This window comes from Artemia franciscana, chromosome 8 (assembly GCF_032884065.1).
Source record: "Artemia franciscana chromosome 8, ASM3288406v1, whole genome shotgun sequence".
Lineage (NCBI taxonomy): Eukaryota > Metazoa > Arthropoda > Branchiopoda > Anostraca > Artemiidae > Artemia > Artemia franciscana.
The window spans coordinates 34359060-34373203 of NC_088870.1; the positions used below are offsets into that span (position 1 = coordinate 34359060).

Genomic DNA, 14144 nt, shown 5'->3' on the forward strand with positions numbered 1-14144 from the left:
CCCTTGTGGCCATTAGCAATATTGTTCATAGCAATAAGTAATGTTTCACCAGTAACTGGTATGCAATAGCAGCTAACTGATCTGCCACAATTAACTGATAAAATACTAGGAAAGGATTATGGTGTACGTTTTGCTAATTAAGCATTTGCGCAACTATGTCTTTGAGACTGCATATGAATTTTAAAGATATTTTAACAGCCTTTAAAATGTACAACCATACCTATCAAATTTGTAACATGCACAGTTTTTTTAGACATCACTGTCTTTCCATTTATAGTAAAGATTAAATAAGAAAATAAGTTTTTTGCAACTAAAAGCAAGCAGCAATACTAAAACTTAAAACGAGCAGAAATTATTACGCATATGAGGGGATTCGCCTCCACGTAAATACCTCACTCTTTACGCTAAAGTTCGAATTTTGTTCCAATTCTTTAAGAATGACCCCTGAATCACAAAGGCAGTTTAATTAGAATAAATACCTATTTTTAAAGTACAAAAAAAAAAGTTTAGCGTAAAGAGTGAGGTATTGACGAGGAGACGAGCCCCCTCATTTATACGCAATAATTTCAGCTCACTTTAAGTTTTAATGTTTCTCCTTATTTTCAATTGAAAAAGACTTGTTTTTTTATTTAATTTCTGGTCGTTTTTAAATTATGCTGGGAAATCCGGCACCTCCTTCATGGAAAAATTCTCTTTCCCCATGACAAATTCCTCCACTGAAAGATCTTCCCCGGTAACCCCCTCCTGCTGATACCTCCACCAGGAAAAATCCCCCCTGAAAACGTCTGTATACTTCCCAATAATCAATGCTATATGTAAACAATGGACAAAGTTTATAACTTGCAGCCCTTCCCCCAGGAACGGGATTGTAGGGGATTAAGTCATCCTCAAAGACTTAATTATTAGATTTTTAGACTACGCTGAACAAAATAGCTATCTCAAATTTTTGATCCGGTGACTTTGGGAAAAAAAATTAACGTGGGAGGGGGCCTAATCGCCTTCCAATTTTTTCTGTCGCTTACAAAGGGCATTAGAAGTTTCAATTTCCGTTCAAATGAGCCCTATCATCCATCCTCAACCTATCCTGATATATATTAGGACCATTGGGTCGATACGATCACCCCTGAATAAAAACAACAACAACAAAAAACAAATGAAAACGCATCCGTGATTCTGTGATACAAAATTCCACATTTTTGCAGATGGGAGCTTAAAAGCTCTATATTAAGGTTTCCTGATACACTGAATGTGATGGTTTAATTTTCATTAAGATCCTATAACTTTTCGGGGGTGTTTTCCCTCTTTTTTACAAAAATAAGTCACATTTACAGTAGAAGAAACAAAACTTTTATCGGAGCAATGGATGAGTTATAAATATTCTAATTGGCTGTGCATTCAACAACTGCTGGTGTTAAAATACTTCTTAAGACTGAGCAACTAATAATTAGACCTCCCTCCTTTGAATACTTAAATCAGAAAAGAGCTTCGTTACCCGACTTAATTTTAAGTATGTCCACTTCTGTCATTTGTGCTGATTCAGTTAAGCTCATCTTAGAGAAGAGAGTAAGATGGGCATTTTCTTCCATTAATTCATGAATCTTCTCACGTTCTGCATCCCGTTCCTGCAAGAAAAATAAATCAGTTTGTAAAAAGGAAGGGAAGAGATTCAGAGACGACGAAGAAATCAATGTGAGGCAGCTGCAAAGTCCGAGTGGCACGAGGTTCTACTTCAAAGCTAATTCATTATTAATGCTGATGAACAGTAATAACTTATATCGCAAAGACAATCAGGGAGGGAGATAGTAGAAAAAGAGAAGAATACCGCGATGGGAGTAGCGAGGAGGAAAAGAGGCAAAAGGAAGTTACAATTCAAATGGATTCATCAAAATGATCATTTAGTCGTTTCTGACCCCAAGACTAGAAATTACACATTGGGGAAAACAATAGATTCGTTTATAAATAACTAAAATAAAGCTTCGGAAATAGTCAGATAAAAGTCATTTCAAAAAGCTTATTCAAACACAAGGTGATTCTTGACATAAGGCAAAGTATACACGAAATTCGGCACAAAAGTGGAAATAACCGTTTCTCCTCTGAAATAGAGAAAGAAGGGTACGAAAAATCAGGCTCATACACTAAAGACCTTTACACCATTTTTGAATCTTCAAAAGATTCACAGTTTCGATGTTCTGAGGAAAATAACACGTCTCTATAAAATATGTACATGCACATAAGCACATATATCGTAGGCTGTTTTTTTTTCTCATACAATGCTTTAAGTTAATATTAACAACATAAAAAAAAGACGACAAAGCTGCCCATCTACCCAGTATCTACCCAGCTGAAAGCTAAGCCAGCCATTCTATCAGCTTCGAAAAAAAATATAGGGCAAGATGTTCATTTAACTTTCAAACAGGTAACAGTATTCGGAAGAACAAATTTTAATACATGTTTCGTTTTATTAGTAAATTTTCAAGATCAACACAAAGGCTTAACGTCTCAAGATTTCCATGTAAGCAACAGGGCAACTTCAAGCAACAGGATATTCCTCTCCCACTAGCTAGCTATTTTCATCAACTATCGGATCACAAAGCGACAATACAGACAACGAAAAAAAAAAACAAAGTATAAAGACAAGATGAAGACAAAAAATATATATGTCAAAGGATTGAAAATAAAGAATGCATGGTACCATATAGGATGTCCAGAATTTTTTTTGTGTAATTGGAGACCAAATTATAGCAAAAGTAATCAGGCTTCTTACAAAAATTGACTTTATAATTTAGTCTAGTCTTACAAAGTCATCATAAAAAAAAATTGATTAGCCAATTAATCAGCAGTTAATTAACTTAGAAAAATTCTATCTTGGAAATTACTTTAGCCGATTTCGATCACATTCATAGGTAAAACTTCTACACATTAACACAAGTTTTATTTTACTTGCAAACTCTTATTTTACAAAAAAGAAAACATTAGTTTTGTAAACATTCATACTACTTAAATTAAACAATTCAACAGCTTGTTAAATGAACAGCGACTGACAACCGTATCTCCTAAATAGGCTATCTGACATACTCAAAAAAAATATCTCAATGCTATACAATTGTTGCCAATAATATCTTTGAAACACATGAAATATCTTTGTGCATTCTTTGTCCCGGTAAATGTATTAAAAAGAGCTAGCTATAAGGAAAAATCTAACTTTTGTTTTTAATTATCTATGAAACCTGTTCGTAGTTTCGGAGATAACAAATTTATTAATTTGACCGTCTTTTAAGTCACATTACATCCAGAGCCATTCCTAGGGTTGGTGGTGACCGGGTAAAAATTAATTACAGCGCCCTTCCTGAGTCAAATATAAGCAAAAATTGCCTAATCAAAGTGAAGAATTTGATAAAAGTGGGCAATCCCCCAGCCACAGCAAACACACCTCCGAAGCTGCGGCACCCAGGATAGCTGAACCGTTTGCCCCTTTAGGAACAGCTCTGATTACATATAAATTTCACCAAAATATGTGCACTTTTACTCTAAAAGAGTACATATAGTGCATTTTATGGAAATTGTTTGAAAGGGCAAACCTTAATAATTTAGAGTGGTTTTGTTGGAGAAAATACGGTTCATCTTTAATGAGCTTTTTTTATTACAAACTTGAGGCTAAAACTGAAAATAAAAACTTCATGATAGAAAAAATATTTTATTGCGTTTCACTTATACTACAAATAAAATGTTCATGAGAAAAAAAAAATTAAAATTGCATTTCAATTATAGTAGACATCTTACATATTATCAAAAGGATTTTCAATTTGTATTATTGATGGGTCCAAAGTCGGCCACTTGAGCGCATATTCTCTCCAGCAGAACGTGGCCTTCTCTCAATTTCATTTATACGTGGACACTGTACCTCTATTGGGCAAATTTCGTTTAAAAATTACTTAAATAGAGAAAAATGACGCACTCGCTCTTTGAAGGGATCTCACGTTCGCAGCACCAATATTTGTGGTAATGTATGCTTAGTCTTAGTTTGGCTTTACTGTTAATAGTCACTTCTGTTGGTTTAAGTTTTCATTCCTTCATTTTTAGAAGGCTCTGGTAATAATTGTTATATGAACTACTTTATTTCTACTAGTCCTAATTTTAAAATTCGCTCTTTACTAATCAATGAAAATATTTGCTCTATAACTTTTTTTCTTCTGAAAAACAACACATATTAGAAAGTTTGACTAAAATGTTCAGTAACCATAACAAAGGGCATAACTACCAGCGGGTTTTCGGCTAAAAGCAACAGCGAGCGTCCAATTTTATATAGATGTTTCCACATACCAGCGATGATGGTTTTCATTATAGTGCATATTTAATCTTGATTTGACATAACTAAAAACTGATAAATTACATTTGTGTAATTTCAAACGATGTAGATACTTTGGATGGACCCTGACACACTAAGCGATACATAGTTGAAATGGACCCCTGGATAACCACTAGCAGTAAAAATGTCTCTATAAACCTACATAGTCGAAAGTTTAACCAACTTACCAAAACCAAGTTATTTATTTGGGTTTTATACTTTAAGATATCTCCTTCCAATTCCGAAAGCTGTTCCACTCTTTTCCTAGAATTTTCCAATTGAGTTTCAAGCATTTCCTTTGTCTCCTCTAATATTCTAGAATAAGATAGAAATATCATAGTATTATAAAATAATATTTTTATATCCTGAAGATCTATTTCCACAACTGTTAGAAAAAGACCTCATTTTCCCGTCCTGTCTTTGCATGGCTTCTCAAGGTTCTTCAATACTTTGGCTTTTTGTTTTCCTTTTTTTTTTTTTTTGCACGCTCCGCCCTAGCTGAAGCCCTAATTTAAATAAACCAACAAGAAACGTAAATGTAAATAATCCAACAAGAAACATTTATATTCCATTTATTGCTGAGTAAAAAATCTACTTTAGTGGGGATAAAACTGTTAGAAGACTAAGGGAATCCCACCTGAAAGTAATTACGGGGATACGGAATTGCAGGCAGTTCCATGCATAATATTAAGTTTTAATGGCTTAGAAAAAAATAATAATAATAACACAGATGTGTAAGACCTCCTCACCAAACCGCATCCATGCATTAGAAATATATGGTAAGAAAATGAGTAAACTACAATATCGAACGTGGTAATTGGCCCGAACACCCCTTAGTTGCATGCTATACCACATGTACTTCAGGATCCCCTGTTAGAAATGTAATCTAAGATAAGTTACCAAAGTTCGTTCCATTTGATATAAATTTACTTTTCAGCACTCAGTAAACAAGATATGCAGCAAGTGTTATTTGCTCTAGATTCCTCTATGGTATTCAGTAACAGTATTTGCTCTCAAACATTTTCTTATTCTACTAGACATTGAACAAAAAAAAAGATGTAATCTTCTTCTTTTATATTGTTATTTTCCTCGTTTTAAATAATAAAATTGGGAAATAATAGTAACCAAGCTCTATTTTTTCTAATTTTACAAGCGAGTGATTTTGAAGACTGAGAATGGTTATACAAGAAAAACAGCTTTTCTGTAACATCAAGCAAAGAATTTAATCTTCACGGCAATTTTTTACACCACCTATGAGATCTCAATAAGTTTCACTTCAGAAAAGGGAATAAGACTCTCCAGCTCGGCAAAACAAAGCCGAATTCCGTTTGTTTGTTTTTCTCAGAAATTTGCTGAGATATTTTGAACTGAAACAAATCGTAACAGTTGAGCAGCGATGCTTAGTTGGCAAGTAATCGGTAAAAATTGAACATCATTTTTTTAGAATGTAAATGCGTAGAAGAACACAAAACACTAGAAAAAAATTAGCGTTTGCAGTGCATTATTAAGAAAATGTGTTAGATGAATGTGAGGAATGAGAAGCGCCTGCGTCAGATAGACAGCTTGCACTTAATCTAAACAAGAAAATGATTTAGATTTGATACATATTACGTTCCTCTACTACTTCTTAACTCAGCAGAAAGATTTAATTTGGTTGAATTTTCGGGAGAAGTTCCAAAGAAAAAGCAAAAAAAAAAAAAATGACATGGAACATAATTTCCTCAGTAAAAATCTTGCGAAAGCGATATTAGAATATGTTTCCATTTTCGCTCACAAATTTTTCCCAAAAAGCCGAAATGGAGAATGGCTTACAAGTCACTTAACACACCTATGACGCTATAAGTTCAACAATAATTACTACACAAATATCTGCTTAGTATATGGAAACAAAACCGTTGACATGGCAGCCATCAGAGATTTTGTCAATACAGAAGAAAAGAGAATCACCTAAATAAACAAAAGGCAATATGGCAATCCTTTTTGAATTTAAACAATTCAGTTCCTACCGAAGAGCCAGTCCGCTAAACTTGTAAACTCACGAAGCTTTTGAAAGTCAATATATATTTCCCGAGAAACCTGACCTATTATGCCATCTCATGCAGACTCATCAATTAAGTTCAGATTCATCATCCTTTGAGTCAGATTGGATTTAAGCTTGGTGAAATTAGAAAATGGCAACAACAGTGACACAAAGTAGGGTGTAAATTTTAGTAGAAGCCTAATGAAGAGCAACCCATTCCCATGCTAAGAAAAAAAATAAGACCTAGAGAGAGAATAGTCAAACTCATTATCATATACTAATAACAGGTTCCATTGGGGGTTGCGCTACCCAAGAAAAATGTTTTTAATCTAGTGAACATTTCAAAATAGTCAAGGGACTGCTCTGCAGAAAGGTACCGTTTCCCTCATTTTTGAACCAAAAACCGATATGTTTAGTCCATAATGGACCAAATTAAGACAGAGAATTCTTGAATAGCCAATAAATAGTCAAGTGCCAAGAATCCTCATATTTTATCATACAATTCCAGCAACATGCTGTCATGCAATAGCCTTCTTGTCCACAATCCCAAAACTGAAATCCATACAAATGTAAGTTGATAATGGCTACAAATTCAAAGCTTTATCTAAGATGCCAGACTGGTATAAATTCTACACAGGCATACCCAAACATACGGGACACAGAGCCTTAACCCCTTCCTCAAAAAAGAAAGAAAAAGAGACCTCTTTGAAGCATCCTTAGATATTTTCAACACTGTAGGCCTGAGAATATATTTTTTGGCCATCAGATGCTCGGCTCTGCTAAGGGTTAGAGCACTGTGCAGTAACGTAAATAACTTCATCATTAATAGGAGGCTTGACTGAGACGCCCATAACACCTCATAAGGTACTAAGTGCAAGATCTGCAGACTTGAGGTACTACTTGCCTGAGAGGATTGTCACCATCTGTAAAGCAGTCGGTAACTCTTAAAGTTCCCTTGGACACCCGACGGTCATGTTCAAGTGCCAAATTCACATGCTGCTACATGAGTGAGCCTTGGGCCTGCAAGACGTATTTTTTTACCGTGCAGATCCATCGAGCAGTGATTCAGCTTAAGCCATTTTTTGGTCTGTTTTTTATTGTAATGCAGAGTGGGTACATAACGTTTATTTTGGAATTATAAAAAAGTCAATATTTTTCCATTTTTTACAACAAGTAAAAAAAAATAATCAAAACTTGAAAAAAATTACAAATACTACCAAACAGTACTCCCCCCCCTCATTGAAGTGAAGTGTAATCTAGAGGCCTATAATTCACCCCTTGCTCCAAAAATAAAATAGGACAAGGAAAGACAAAAAGCACGAAGGATTCAAACCATAAATAAGTCATAGATGCATATACTATTACGGTTTACATAATGAGTTTGTTTCGTTGAAACGGCTACCAAATACCTTAAATAATTTCTCAGTTTTCTTGTCATATTTATCATTAAAAAAAAATATATTTATTAAATGAAGTTTTTTATTATATTTAATATTTTTTTTTCTATCTAATACTCTGAAATCTTCTTGTGTTCTATTTTCTTCTAATGGGGCCAAAAAGGTTAGTTTACTTTAAGGGCGTAATGAAGGCATTTTGCGACTTGTGACAGCAAGATGCTCTTCGATGGAGCCTTTACGTATGTAACTGTCATACATACGTAACTTTTTGGCAAATCAAAAATAACGAAGCTACTAAAATTTTTAGCAAAAATGTTCTCTTTAAGGACAATGCCATTTTAAAAGTGACCTTACTTTCCAATTTTATCCCTTGTCTTTTGTCTGATTCCACCTGGCATAAAACAAATTGTCTCATGGATCTCCTTTCAAAGATCAGAATAGGCCAAACACCTGCGCTTCTTCGGGCTCGCTAACATTTAAAAACCTGCAAAAACGATGACCATTTGTATCGTTATTTATAAACAAGGCCTTGTAAGTGTAAGATCCAAGCGAAAATACACCCCCTCCCCTTTTTCCAGGGCAGAATTTTTTATGTAAATAACCATTAGTTCTTTTTGTCATTTGCTTGAAAACTTTTTGATCAGTTTCAGCGTCAGATTGAGCATGTGAGGATGAATGGGTTCCATAGTATTACTAAGCTCTATGAATTATTTTTAAATGATAATCCCTTTACCGAATTGATCATTTTGATTATGAGTAAGCATACCCGGCTCAACCCCAAACTAAAATGTACACTAAAAGAGACTGTACCTATTATCTTCACGCAGTTCTTCAACTCTTGCCTTATAGAAATCAATATCGTTGACTTTATCTCGATATCTTTGAAGCTCAATTTCCAGTCGGTCAACCTTGGATGCCCTTTCGCGCACAATGTCCAACTCGTCGCGGTATGCTTTTCCAGCACGAGCATCTTGGATCAATTCCAAGTTCTGTAAATAAAAAGGCTTCGATAAGAAAAAAAAAATATTTATATGACGAGCTGAATAAAAAAAAAAAAACTGAAAGGAAACTTTACTCTGAAATCAAAGGCCATTTGAGAATAAAAGTTGTTCTAGTTAATTGAGAAAAAAACTATAAAATATCCTTTTCTTTACGTACAAATAAGTAGACAAATACATGGAATTTCCTACGGATGTGAAGGTGTCATGGGGGGGGGGGGGGGTACAGCTTCGAAAAATATTAAAACAATAGATAGGCTATATAGAAAATGTAAGAAACCCTATGAAAACTAACGACATTTCTGCAAGGCAAAATCTCTAAGCACTCTCCCTCTACGCATATTCCTATAATGAAGCACACAGTATTTACTAATAAATTCTGATAGTAAGAGAATTGCGAAAAACCGGACTGAATCACCTCTTTTATTTATTCAGTATAATTTAATACGAACATTAATAGAGGAGTCATTGATTCCTAGCCGTGTGAGCAAAAACGAGATAAAGATTGGGTTACAGTCTTTGGCATGAAAAAGCAGTAGCATTTTACAGTCCCCATTCTAAGAAGACGGTGTGCAAGTTTGATTGAATCGATCAATATGTCGTAAAGTTTTACAGAAGAATATATAAACGCCTTAGTGTCGTATAAAATGAGGAACAGTTGCGTAACGCTACTAAAATAAGACTTAATAAAATATCGAGCAAATATAATACAAGACTAAAAGAAACAGTTTAAATATACGTTTGTTAGCACTTTGAGAGCTTAGCTATCAGTTTAATGTGATATTACCCCACCAAAGTTATACCGAATAGAAAAACGATTCAATATTCTTACCAACTCCTAACAATTATAAATTGTTTAAATTATCACAGAAAATATATAAATCTTATTTTATATATTGTTAAAGATTTTTTGCAAATTTCAAAGGAATAAGTATATTTTCAATTTTATTGGTTGTACAAAATTTACTAAATTTTAATTAAATTTGTACCATTTACAAAATAAAACTTGTTGCAAAATTAACAATTTTATCTAAATTTACTTAAAATCAGTTCTAACCTTGATGTAACTTTACCAATATTAACAAACTGTATTAAATTTACAAAACAATTTTCTGTAACTACGATTTTACCAAATCTTACTTGATGTTTTTTCCCCCACTTAGCTTATTTCAACAAAAACTTTAAGAAAAATTTAGAAATCTTTTTTTGTATTTTTACTAAACTTGCGGTAAAACTGTTTGAAGAAGGCTGCAGGAAGATTAGATGTTGTTAGTATTGATTTGACCAAACGTTTTCCGAAAACAAGTTTTTACATAAAAAAGTAAAGAAGTATATAACTTAAGACGAGCAGAAATAAAGTCTAATAATAATTCAAACTTGAAACGAACAGAAATTACTATCATTGAATAAATGAGATGCAAAACGAACAGGTATAAAATCAATAATCACATCAATCGTATAGATATCATATACTGCTATAAATAAATAAATGAATCCTAAAAAGAACACAAGTAAAAAGGAATAGTCAAGTTAAACACAAAACGAACGAAAATTACCACAGACGAGAATAGGTCTACTGTCCTTAAGCTTTTTACAGGCCGAACACCGTTTGGGCTAAAGAATGATATACATCTTCTGACTAGGTAAATAAAGTAGTTGACTCAACAAATATTACGTCTGGCTCCACCTCAATTTAGAGGTGTATGATTCGAAAATAGAAAGACAATATCATTATAGCCAAGATCAAATAGTTCGCGGTAACAAACTGTAAGTAAGGAGCGACCCGGCTCAATAGTAACCGAAACTCTAAAAAACGGAATTTTGATTCCAGATGCATCAAAAGAATTTAATTTTTATGCTGATATTAAATATATAAGTTTCATCAAGTTTATTCCTCGAAATAAGGAGAGAATGGCCCCTAAAAGCAATATAATCTTTCTGGAAGTCGTACCATCATATTCAGCGTATCAGATAACCGTATTGTAGAGGTTTCAAGCTCCTATCTACAAAAATGTAGAATTTTGTATTTTTTGCCAGAGGAAGGATCACGGATGCGTGTTTATTTGTTATTCTTTTTTAAGGGGTGATCGTGTCGACCCAGTGGTCCTAGAATTTTGCAAGAGGGCTCAACCGAACAGAAATAAGTTCTAGTGCCCTTTTTAAGTGACAAAAAAATATAGGGTAAATTTTTGAGATAACTATGTCTTTGATAGCAACTTAATCACCCACAGTCGCGGGGGGAAAGGCTGCAAGTTATAAACTTTAGTCTTTGTTTACATATAGTATTGGTTATTGGTAAGTATACAGACGTTTTCAGGGAGAATTTCTTTCTGGTGAGGGGGTTGGGGAATTTGATTATGTGGGAGCATCTTTTTATGGAAGAATTTTTCATGAGGGGAGAGAATTTCCATAAATGGGCGATGGATTTTCCAGCATTATTAAAAAAAAAACAATCAGAAATTAAATTAAAAAAAAGCTTTTCTATTGAAACTAAGGAGTAGCATCAAAACTTAAAACGAATAGAAACTATTCCGTATATGAAAAGAGCTGTCAGCTCCTCGACGCCCCACTCTTTACGCTAATGGTTTTTATTGTTTTAAAAAGTTAAGTTGTAAGAAAGAGTCAAACTTTAGCGTAAAGAGCGGGTTGTTTAGGAGTGGACAGCCCTTTTTTCATATACGAAAAAATTTCTGTTCGTTTTAAGTTTTAATCTCGCTCCTTACTTTCGGTTAGAAAAAAAACTTGTTTTTGTTTATTATTTAATTTTCACAAAGAAGGAGATTAGATAGTACTAAGCCATATGACATCCAGGTTTATCAAAAGCAAATCGTCATCACAATCTTTAATGCTACGATTTTCATCACCATTTTTATCACCGTAAACATCATTGCTTTCTTCTTTGGTTATCATCATCTCTGTTTTTGGCGTTCTCACCATTATTATCAACGATACCATCGCCACCTAGGTTATTATTGTGGTTGTTGACGTCGACAATTACTGATTATTGTCCTATCCCTAGTTCCCAAGTTAGTATTATCGTCTTACACATCATCCATGTCAGTGTTGGCATCAATATTGCCTTTGTAACTACTGAGCTCCCTGGAAAACCCCCAAAGAAAGCTTTAATCTCCTATGGCCCCACGCTCTTTCCGGTACTGCCTCCACCCATCTTTTACAATGACTGTTCCCATGACCGGAGCCACCGAGAACCGAGAGTGGGCCTCAGGGACAAAGCTATCAACAGTGAAAGATTACTATTTGCCAGTTTTTCCCTTTATGATTTTTCTGACTGCTTACCTAGGAGGCACCAGGGAGATGGTTTTTCGTCTTAAGTCATCTTGGCACGATTATCGACTTCAAATTTTTTTTCTCACGACAATCTGACTTGGCTTTTTCCACAATTAGCCAAGACTTGATGCCCAGAACTATTCGATTTCAATTCAAAAATCATCCGCTTTGCCTGAGGGCCAAATCGACATTTTACTATAATAAATTCTCTACATGCGGTAAAGACATTAAGAAAACATGGCAAGTAATCAATTTTGTTATCAGGCCATCTTCTCGGCCCCCTTCTGTCCCTTCAAGTGTTTTGATAAGTGGTAAAATCATAGAGGGTGCGCTGAAAGTGCAAGACTTAATTCTTACTTTGGTAATATCGGGAAAACTACTGCCTCTTCCGTAAGTCCTTTTTCTTCTCTAAATGATTTTAGGTCTTGTGTTGGACCTGCTTGTCTTAAATTAATGGCTTTGGAGTTAATTGTCTTAAATCTTTGGTGTTGTTTTCAACCAATGGCTATGAAGTTGAAGTAGCCAGAATAGTTAATGGTTTGAAGGGTTCTTCATTTTCTGGCCCAGACCGTATTTCTACTGAGTTTGTCAAGTTCATTCTTCCTGTCATCGTTTCTGCTCTTACGAGACTTGTCAATATGTCTTTTGAAAAGGCTGTCTTCCCTGGTTCTTAAAAGCGTATTCGTATTATTATACTTTTCAAAGGTGGATCACGGAATGACCCTGGTAGTTTGTTCTATATCTCTCTTATTAGTGTCTGGTAAAATTTTTAAAAAGCTAATCTTTCTCAGCCTCTCGATTTTCTTAATTGTAAACTTTTTTTTCATGATTCCCAGTTTGGTTTAAGGGCAAAGCACTCAACTGAGCATGCATGTGTGAATCTTTTGAAATATATACATACATCTCTTAACTCTGGTGAGATACCTGCTGCTCTTTTTCTCGATGTATGAAAAGCATTGGATTCAATAACACACCAGATTCTTCTTTGGAAACTGTCCCATATTGGAATCCGAGGGAGTACTTATCCTTGGTTTCTATCATACTTATTTGGTCGAGTTATCTCGGCTGATCCTCTCTTTTCCAACCCATACGAAGGAGAATTTGATGTTCCACAAGGATATGTGACTGGGCCGATACTCTTTTTAATTTATGTTAATGACCTTATAAATACAGTTAAAAATCTAAAACCTACCACTTGCTGTCGTCTTTGTCTACCTGCAGCTGTCACTAATTGTGACAAGAGTTGGTCCTTCTCTGACACACTTGTAGCTTTTGCGGATGACAGTACTCTTGACACAGCCGGAAGAACCGGGTTCGATCTCCGTCCAAACATATTCACCTTTTTGAAAGAGTTACTCAGTGGCTTGATGTTAATTATCTTGCCTTAAATGTTGGAAAGTCACGTTTTTTTGTTGTTTTTTTTCGTCAAGAGCTCCAAGGCTCTCTGGTTTATATTAGAAGCATCTGGTCTAATGCTTCTTCTGGTTTAAATAAAATACATGTATCGAGGGGTTCCCTTAATAGGTCTAGGGATCGATGTGTTCGATTCCTAGGCATCTTACTTGATGAAAATCTCTCCTTCAAGCCTCATATTGACCTCATTAAAAAGAAAGTCTCCAGAAGCCTTTTAATCCTTAAAAAATTGAAACACATTTTTCCAGGGTCAGTTCTTAGACTCCCATTCTACAGCCTAGTTCAGCCTTATGTTTCATACTGTTCTCTTATTTGAATGTCAACTTTTCCTTCATCACTGAAGCCACTTTTAAAACTATATGATAAAGCAAGGACTCTTATACAGGATACTAACTGTTCCCTACTTAAACCCTTGCTTGACTTGAGATCTCTCTATTTTCGGTCTCGTGGTTCTTTTAATTTTGTGAGGTTACATGGCCAGCTTCCTGCTGCCCTATGTAATGAATTACTTTTTATTTCCGAGCGATCGAATTATTTTTCCGCAATTCCAATAATTTACAAATACCTTATGCTCCATCAATACGGTATGACTTTAACCCTCTGATAGCTTTTAATATGATTTGGATCACTCTTCCGGAGTTTGCGCAGGGCCACTCGTTTGGTATCTTCAAAAAGTATGTTAG

At 34.6% G+C, this 14144-nt stretch overlaps 1 protein-coding gene across 1 annotated transcript in view; it reads right to left on the reverse strand.

Annotated features, from left to right (window-relative positions):
• Positions 1-14144, reverse strand: part of LOC136030663 (girdin-like) — a 260328-nt gene that overhangs the window by 157114 nt on the left and 89070 nt on the right. The window contains exons 8-10 of the mRNA XM_065709731.1: positions 8573-8751; positions 4534-4660; positions 1493-1622 (exon numbers count right to left, since the gene is read on the reverse strand). Of these exons, the coding sequence (XP_065565803.1) occupies positions 1493-1622; positions 4534-4660; positions 8573-8751 (436 nt within the window). The remainder of the gene's footprint in view (positions 1-1492; positions 1623-4533; positions 4661-8572; positions 8752-14144) is intronic.